The 9,849-nt window shown below is 36.7% G+C and overlaps 1 protein-coding gene across 1 annotated transcript in view; it reads right to left on the reverse strand.

Moving 5' to 3' along the window:
• Positions 1 to 9,751, reverse strand: part of hsd17b4 (hydroxysteroid (17-beta) dehydrogenase 4) — a 41,185-nt gene extending 31,434 nt beyond the window's left edge. The window contains exons 1-7 of the mRNA XM_042488131.2: positions 9,582 to 9,751; positions 9,012 to 9,065; positions 6,200 to 6,307; positions 5,145 to 5,204; positions 4,986 to 5,007; positions 4,190 to 4,236; positions 2,090 to 2,174 (exon numbers count right to left, since the gene is read on the reverse strand). Coding sequence (XP_042344065.1) covers positions 2,090 to 2,174; positions 4,190 to 4,236; positions 4,986 to 5,007; positions 5,145 to 5,204; positions 6,200 to 6,307; positions 9,012 to 9,065; positions 9,582 to 9,633 — 428 coding nt within the window. The 5' untranslated portion in view covers positions 9,634 to 9,751. The remainder of the gene's footprint in view (positions 1 to 2,089; positions 2,175 to 4,189; positions 4,237 to 4,985; positions 5,008 to 5,144; positions 5,205 to 6,199; positions 6,308 to 9,011; positions 9,066 to 9,581) is intronic.
• Between the last annotated feature and the right edge of the window lie 98 nt (positions 9,752 to 9,849).

Consider the following 9,849-nt stretch of genomic DNA (forward strand, 5'->3'; position numbering starts at 1 on the left):
AAAGATTGGATCTCAAACCCAGAGGATATTAGAAAAAAACCCACGTAATTCTGAAATGATCATAATTATAAGAGTTTTTTAAAAATCAAAACACTTGATAGAAAACAAACTTCATTATCTGCAACTGTTTTCTGCTCTACTCAACAACAGGCTGCTCTTGTGCTCAATGCAGTGAAACTTTCTGAAAAATCTCTCTGCTCCTATTCATGTAGGACACATGTGCACATGTGGAGGGTGTCTGTTACCTGGAGTAACATGGGAGCAAAAGTGGCTGTGTGACCTTCTTTCGAAAATTAAAATTCAAAACATGCAAACCTCAGAGTTGCTCTGTAAAAGAGCTTTTGAGGATTGCAACAATGAGCACACATTTTTACTTTTCATAGCAAGAGAAGCACAATTGTTCACTTCAGATTCAGAATGCAGCAATTGTTAAAGGGGCAGTTCACCAGTTCAATCAGCTATTTGGATTGTTTTGGAGGTGAGTTGCAGAGTGTTGGAGATATCAGCCGTAGAGATGTATGTCTTCTCTCTAACATATTGGGACTAAATGGGACTTGGCTTGTGTTACAAAAAAGTAGAAAAAAAGTAGATTCTTTTAATTTCAAATGAATGAAATTCCCAAAAATAATCACCAAATTATTTGATATGGTTTTTGTAGGATTTGCGGTTTTGAGTTGGTCTATGACTCTTGTGTCCGCGGGTTGGGTTGATGAACTAGTTAATCACATGTGCAGGTAGCAGGGCAGATATGGTATTGCAAATCGCAATTTCAATTTGGAAGTGAGTCTTGAAAATCAGACTAGTAGTGCAGAACTCTAATAACTGCTCAGAGGGAAGCCTGCACCGACTGTTAGCTCACTTAGCACCACTGAGCTGGCTAAAGTTACAGCTCAGCTGAGAAGGACGCCATTCATTTTTACATTTTGTGCTTAGTAGGTGCACACTTCCTTCTGCACTCTAATACAGCTGACAGTTGTAATTTGATAAAAAAAAAAAAAAGATAATATTTCTCACATAAATATGCTAACAACAACCTCTGTGGATTATCTTGAGTTACCGCGTCATGATTTCTGGAAAGAGATTTTGCTGTTAAAACTTTTCAAATGTATTTTTTGTTGCTTTGAACACCACAAGACGAGTGCCATCTAGTTTCATCATATCCAAGAGAAGGCAGACATCTATACAACCAATATCTTCAACAAACGGCGACTCACACCATAACGATCTAGATTGATAAATAGCACTACAGGTAAGAGGAAAAATATGTGTTTTTGATTATGGCGTGAACTGCCCCTTTAATGTATTTAGCTGGAAGGAATTAGCAGGAAGGTGACCAGTGCATATCTGCATACATCCTTGCTGCCTCAGTAAAAATTATCCAGTGGATGTCTCGCTTGTCATTCATGACGTTTCTCCAGAGGTAAAGAATCTCGATTGAATGGCAAAACATCCTCAACTCTACAACTTCAGGCTGGTGGATATTTGAATTTTTTTATACTGTACTAGGGAGAATAAGATGAGCCTGCACAGACATCTTTGCCGCTTCTTGTGGAGTCATCGATTTAAATAGTGCTCAAACTGTTCAGAGATTAACCTGCAGTGCTGCATAGCCAAATTAAGTAATTTTCCTCACTTTTTGGTGATTTACATATTCATATCAAATTTGCTGTCTTGGGGTTTTATTAGTATGCAGATTTTTTCATTGCATACTATGAAACCAATGGAGCTAGACATATTAAGGAGTATCAAGTGACTAAATTCAGAGTTAGAATATGTATAATAATGTGATGGCAGGCATGCTTTATATTACTCATTACTTCAAGTGCACATCCTCAAGAGTCCACTTAAAACTGGGGCGTATAAAAGCCATTTTGAGTATCTTTGGCACTTTCGCTGACGTCTGAATCAGGTCTTACCAAACAGCATATCATGCCATGCTGACATTTTTTTTTTAAATACAGTACAGCAAAGGTCTGTCTGCTGAGGATACAGTAACTTTGCTGGATCTAAAAGAAAATCCTACCCACGTAATACAAGCATGGCACAACCTTTATCCACCTCAATAACTGTTTGTAGCTGTGCTCCTTACCTGCCAAACTTTTGGTTTTTCATGTGGTTCCAGGCAGCTCGCGTCACCAAGAAGGAGCCTCTCAAGTGAACTCTTTGAATCAGGTCTGAAATGGAGAGCAAGAGGAATGACACACTAAACACAGCACACACTTCTGTTATTTCACATGAAAACACTGTGGATCGGATCCAGCTTAAAGTCAATATTTTTTTGGACGTCATTCTACATCTGATCCTGCATCTGAACAGTGGGATACCAAGTTTCAAAAAAGGCTTTAAGTAATTATAAAACATGGATCAAAAAAAGGAAAAAAAAAGAGAACACCGATTAAAGAAAGTAAAAAACAGAATCAGTCACCTATGAGAACCAAGAAGTTATGTAGTTACATGGCAACTGCAAAAGTAAACATCTACGTGTGTATATATTGATTCACTTGCACATATGAGGAGCATGCAACAATAACACACAGAGTGAATCATTTCAATAGATTAGATTCAAGATTCAAGATTCAAAGATTCAAAGTGTTTATTGTCATATGCACAGTATGGAAACATGTTTCCCTGTACAATGAAATTCTTACTTTGCTGTCCACAGAATGCCTAACGTTTAGCAAATATAAAAGAAATATGAAATAGAAATTTAAAAATTTAAAAATTTACAATAGAAGAAATTTAGAAATTTACAATAGAAGTAGAAAGAACAGTGCAAATAAAAATAAATTAGCTGGGAACACTGAAAATTTTGGATGTTGCTTATGACTAATTTCCCTACAAAATAAAAAAGTTTAAACTCAAATGAGTTGACTAGTCTAAAAGTAAGAAAAAACTCAGGAAACAGTCAAAATGGACCTCGAATGAATCAACAAGGTTAAACATTGTATGAAAAAGTATTGCGTATAAGAGTCACTTGACATAGTTTATCACATTTTTTCAGTAACTAAAGTGTTGTTGCTGAATGAGGAGGACTTAGCACCAGGCAATACGAACTCACGAGCGGTCAGAATAAATGGACAGTTCAGCTCTACATGGCTCTGTAATTTCACCTGTGCTCTTCACCCTGTACACCGATAACCGCAGAGGCTCGGATCCAGACATAATCTACATCAAATACTCAGACAACAGTCATTGTGAAAACCATTAACTGTGAGGGGCAGCTCCAGGCTGAGATGAACACGTTCTCAGAGCGGTGCAGGGGGAATTGCCTTGACCTCAATACCTCCAAACCAAGGAGCTGGTCATTGATTTCTGTCGTGGACAGCTCAACATCCCGAGGGTAGATTGCCAGAGAGAAAGCGGAGGCATACAAATACCTCAGCACCACATTTGACCACAAACTCACTTTCAAACCTAACAGTGAAAACATCTTCTTCAAATGTAAACAACGCCTCTTCTTTCTGAGCAAACTTTGTGAACTCCAGGTCCACCAATCAGTCTCACTACGGGCGCTTTATTGAATCCATCATCACCTTCAACATAACAGCCTGTTTGGTGTTTCGAGCAACATCCACCTCAGTCCTCTCAACAAAATCAAAAGGATGAGCAGCAAAATCACTGGACTGCATCAAGAACCACGAAGTAGCAACTACAGCAGACTACAACAAAAGGACTAAAAGCAGTCTTAGAAACACCACCTAGACAACCAATAAAGTCACTTGCCCTCAGGCCGCAGAAACAAGTTACTCCCACTCAAGATCAAGCGGCCATGTCAAGCTTTGTTCCTACTTCTATCAGACTCATTAATGATTCAGCTTGCTGGGGTGCTTGACCCATATTTATTACTTATTTATGGATATTTTTAAATCTTTTTAAAGTGGACATCTTAAAGTATTTAAGATGCACTCCACACAGTGTTATCAGATTTTGTTTGTCTTTTGTCCAGTTAAAGTGTGTGTTGTACATGCACAGACTTTTCACACAAATAAAGTTCCTAAAAGATAAATTGAGTAATCGTGATTTGATTTTACAGCAAACACGAGTTAGAATAAATGTAATTGTCTACCTACAGCATGGTGGCATTGTGAGCCAAACAAATGTTAATAATTTGATAATAAGGGATGATCACCATAGAAAGTATGAGTAATGAGAGAGAAGTGAACGTAAAAATCTGAAATAATGTAATTACCCCAGTCCAAATCACTTGTCCTGGGAAATGATCGGTCACGAAGGATCCTTGGCAAAGAAAAGAGTTTTGGATTTTAGTGTTTTCTGTCTTTGTGACAAAACTTAAAAAGGGACACTTTATCCCGAAACTAATAACACATGTTTTCCTCTTACCTGTAGTGCCATTTATCAATCTAGGTTGTTTTGGCGTGAGTTGCAAAGTGTTGGAGAAATTGGCCGTGGAGATGTCTGCCTTCTCTTTAATAAAATGGAACTACATGGCATTTCTCTTGAGGTGCTTAAAAATACTTGTAAAAAAACTCAACAGCAATGTCTCTTTTCGGAAATCATGACTTAGTTACTCAAGATAATCCACAGAAGTTGTTGTGAAAAGTTTCATGTAGGAACTTTCTTCGTTCTATGAACTGCACCCAGAAAAGACTTCCAACATGAAACTGCTCACAACACAGCCTTTGGATTATCTTGAGAAACCGGTCCATGATTTCTACAAAGAGACATTGTCAATGAGAGTTTCTAATGTATTTTTGGTGCTTTTAGCACCACAAGCTGAGTGCCATTTAATTTCATCATATTCGAGAGAAGGCAGACATCTCAAGGGCCGATATCTCCAACACTTTGCAATTAGATTGATAAATAGTGATCTAATAATCTAGACTGACAAATAAGACTAGGACTACTGTCCCTTTAAGGTTGTCTTTAAAATGAGAAAATGGACCATACTCCTATTATTATTATAAATACAATCAAATAGCCAGTTTAAAAAGTGATGGTGTGAATCAAAATGTGAAATGACTTACCCAGCATTGTTTACAACAACATCTGTAAGAAAAGATATTTTACCAGATTCAGTTCAATAATAATTTAAAATAGCAGTAAAACATTATTAACAATGACTTAATTTAGATAATTAAATGTCCAATACTTGAGATAAGTATCCATATAAAGACATTACTCACCTATTCTTCCAAATGCATCCAGTGCTGACTGAATCAATTTTTCTCCATCTTCAACAGAGTCTGTATGCGCACGACAGAGAAGGTCATCAAACCTTTTTCTTTTACATTTTTTGCATTTGATAAGTGATCATTTTTAAATTATTTTTTCACACTGTGGTTTCCAGAGGACTGTATCTATGCATTTGTTCCTTTTAATTTAGCTTCAGTTATGGACCTGATTCATTGCTATATTGTTCCTGGTTGCATTTAGGTTTATAGCTACAATGTGCAGAGTTAGTGTTACCATAATATTACTGACGGGGAGACAGGTTTATGAGAACATTTCATTCTGTCCTTTTGAAAACAGATAGCCTCTCTCACATGCTCAATATGTTGTGCAATGATGCATGATGAGTCACCTTTTCAAAGAAACACTGTGATTGATTGATGGACATCAAAGCTTGATAAAATATGGATAAAAAGTCAGCCAACATATGTGTTACATTTGCACAAAATAATTGCCATGTGCTGCATATAAATTGCATTCATCTAGGTGTTGTTTTGTTCCTTAAAACTAGTTTTTCTTGTACATGCACGGTGAACAAAGATGGGAGGGGGGATACATATCAACACCATTGAATTATAAAGTTTTATCTGCTTTCTGAGCTATTTTGAGATATTAAGCTTCAAAATTTTCCACTCCAATTAGTATAATGATTTAAACCTTTTTGCTTTTTTTTGATGAAGATGTTAAAAATGCATATAACTAAACAGAAAAACCTTATGTAATTTAAACAAGTTGTCAAAGATTATGAATATATGAATAACAAAATTTTTTCAAAATTGTCAAAAGGAACCTTATAATTCTAAGGTGACGATTTGTCTTCATTACTCACTAACAGCTTCATCAGTATGCTAGTCCCACTGACAGATATCAATGTTGTTTTTGAGTCTACCGTTACATAAGCTTAATTCTACAAGGTAAGCAAGACAAAAAAGATCGAGGACATGATTAAGAGAAGAAAAGAGAAGATAAAAAAAGGGGAAGACTTAAGACAAGAGTCTACACTTCTCACCATAGTTTGCCACGGCTTTGCCTCCCTTCGCTCTTATCTCCTCCACCACCTTATCAGCAGCTGCAGAACTCTTTCCACCCCCTTTAGTGTCTGTCCCAAGGTCATTCACTTTATTACAACAAGAAGAAAAAGATTAGCAATAATGGGGTGAGTTCTGCAATTCTCCACGAGTGATTAGGTTAGGAGAAGAGTGTAGCTAAGCTGATTCCTTGTCAGAGTTCAAGGGCATGTTTGGTCCAGGCAGCAGGGAAAGCTATTATTTTGGGGAGGGCAAAAGTTTATCTTAAAATCTGCAATGGTGTAAATAAATAAATAAATAACATCCTAACCTAAACAATATAATTACTATGAAAGTCAATGCAATGCACATTCATCTATGACAAGACTCAATTTGATTTATAATCAAACTCCTAGATCACTTAAATCTAAGGATGCACCAACTCTACTTTATCTCCTAGTAATAATTTCAACTCAGGTTATCTGAGATCTGAGCTGACAGACATTCATTGGGGCTATTTTCTTAAATAAGTGAACATTAGATGAGGGAAGCACTGAGAACTGAGTCTGCAGCAGCCCTCTGTGACTGAATAATGGTAACTGGTAGCAGAAACAATGTATTTTCATCCTGACATTGTATTTAATTTCACTTTGATCTTAAATTAATGACTTTAATTATTGTGGCTTGGCCATGTCACGGCTGATACCCAACCCACTTAAGATCAGTATCTGTGCTAATACCAGTGTGGTTAAAGCGTCACCACTGACATCAAAACCAGGACACCTCTACACACACACACACACACTCATCTCTGACAGTGAGCCATGCAGGGTCTTACTCTTCATCACGTCACATTCATTGAAGGGATAGTTTGGATCATCTGAAGTAGGGCTGTATGGGCTACTTAGTCACAGTCAGTGCATTTCCTACAGTAGACACATTTTAGCCACCTAAAAAGTCTCACCTGAAAAAAATCAATGTCGGTTTAACTGAAAACTATATTTACAGTATTTTAACCGCTTTACCTTGTTGTTAGACAAAGATTTCTGAAGGTGAACTTAAGAAACTGAGAGAAACAGTCATTTTAAATCACTGAACACAGGAGCTGCTGGTCTAATGTTGTATTGTGTGATTTTGGCATTTAAAGGGGTTAGTTCAGATCCCCCGAAGTCACAAAGAAACACAAACAGATTAACCGATCAAGGCAGTGAAAGTATAGCAGCTCCTTTATTAAACAATTTTGAATTACTGCTTTTCTCAATGGAGTCTGGTTGCTTTGACAAAAGCATAGATGGGGAACTGAAGCCATTAATGAAAATAATTATTAATATTATTTATATAGCACCTCTCATACATAGTGCTTTACATACAAGAGTGCTAAGATTTAAAACCGATTATGAGAAACGTGTATATAAACACATACTGGATAGTCTCATACAAACACACAAAAACATACATACATATACATACATACACACGCATATATACATATAAGATAAAATAAAATCATTATACAACACATGTATACCATAGCTCTGGCAGTAAGCTGCAGAACAGGTCAGATGTGGAAAACAAATAAAAGAAATGAAAAATATATAAACGAAAAGGCTTCTCTGTTGGAAGTCTGTTGCAAGTTAAAGCAGTGAAAATATTCCCAATATACTGTACACCTAAAATGTTTTGGATTTTATTCAGGAGCTAACATACATTTTGTTGCCGCTCCCATCCACAGCAGTGCATTGCTTTGCTTCTGTGGCGGCACTCCTTCCTGCTTCTCGAACCAATGTGTACGTGATGTTTTGACTATTTATAAGACCCTCATACAAGATCACTGCTGCTGCTTTTCTGTATATGTAGTAAACAACAAGCACTGTAGGATCCTTTGGTAAAAACCAGTGTTGGATGAAGTACCTGAAAGCCATATTTGAGTTAGTGTTAATTTTTTTTTTTTACTTTGTTATATTACATCACCAGTAAAAAATAACAAGTTAATGACATTACCAAAGAAGCTGTGATGGTTTCTAATAAAGTAATAATACTTAATTATAGAGTTTAAGTATTTTTTGGGAGTCTGTGTACATTACCTAAGTTTTTATATTTGTGTCAACTTTCACTTTTACTCAACTACATTTCCCATAAGCATCTTAATAATTACAAAATAGGGAAGGAAGGGTTGAAGAAATGTGGGAAGAAGGGACAGATGGACAAATCAAGGATTTAGAGGGAAGGCAAAACTGGATTTTGTTCTTTAAATCCTTTTAAGTTGAAAAAGAAGACCTTGTTTTTCTTCAGGAGTAAAGTACGCTCTATTTTTATGTTCAAATGTTACGAACAAACAGACTTCATACATCTCAAAATTCTGACCACTTTTTTGTATCATCCGCATTTACTTATACTTTTTCCTCCAATACATAAGTACATTTTACATCATAAAATCACTTAGGTACAGTAAATATCAGATACTTCAAGACTTTTCGAGTAATATTCTAACGGGTGACTTCCAGTATCATATTCTGGGAAGATATCTTTACTTTTACTGTAGTATGGCGTTCAGGTACTTCATCCACCACTGTAAAAACTTGATTCATTAAAAATGAAACTGATGTCAGGAAAAACATCTGGAAACATGCTGAGACAAATGTCGACATACACCCTGACAACTGTTTCTCCAAAGGCAAAGAAAAGATCAAAAGAGGGTATGAGGGTTCACTTTTAGCATGTTTTTCAGATAGTATCAAAGCCTGGCAACCACAGTTTATCCACAATACCTGACCTAAAAAAACGTGAGGCTCAGAATCAAAATCCTTTATTTACCTACAACTGAGGCACCTCTTGCAGCAAAAGCCAGTGCATATTCCCTGCCAAGACCTGCGGAGAGAAAGACATATGAGTAAAAAGACTAATCATAGTACAGAATAAAAAAAAACCCATCAACAGTTGTTGCATGTGCCCTTTCACACACTTTTACAGGCTTGATTATAAGCCATTGCGTTACATGGACTTTGCTCCCTGTGTTATTCGCAAGAAAAGCTGCAACGTTTTGTCGCCAGTCAAATTAATGCAGTATATTTTGGATATTATTATGACATATGTATTTAAAAAATTGAGGATACCGTGGTGTAGCATTGTTTACTTTGAGGACTTTGCGATTGTTTCGCCAGTTAGTAACTAGTCAGACACCGAGTTTAACTGTTGGCAGCTAATGCAACAGAAACAACAGAAAGACTCGTACATTAGCTGCCTTCATAATTTGGCTCAAATACTTACTAAATCTCTGCAACTAGCAGGTTAGTACTCGGTGATAACGTTGCAAAACAGTTGAGTTACAGTTAGCATCGATGAGAGCATAGCTAACGTTCAGTTGTGTTTGCACGGCTATTTTACCTCCTCCAGCCCCGGTGACGAGCACAACTCTTCCGTCGAAAGACAAAGACATCCCTGTGAGTTATTATCCTCAGTTTCTGGACACAAACAGCAGTACAGTGGTTACAAAAGCAACACTGACATCAGGGTGAACTCCCAACAACTTCCACTTCCGCGTTACGAGGGGCAGTCTCCACAGTGACCAATCAGAAACCAGGATTCTATTACCGCTGATCGTCACTGTTGAGTTAACACAAGCAGATCACTTTAATTTCATATTTTGATACTA

The sequence above is a fragment of the Plectropomus leopardus genome, chromosome 4 (genome assembly GCF_026936395.1).
Source record: "Plectropomus leopardus strain MGB_pleo_1.0 chromosome 4, ASM2693639v1, whole genome shotgun sequence".
Classification (NCBI taxonomy): Eukaryota; Metazoa; Chordata; class Actinopteri; order Perciformes; family Serranidae; genus Plectropomus; species Plectropomus leopardus.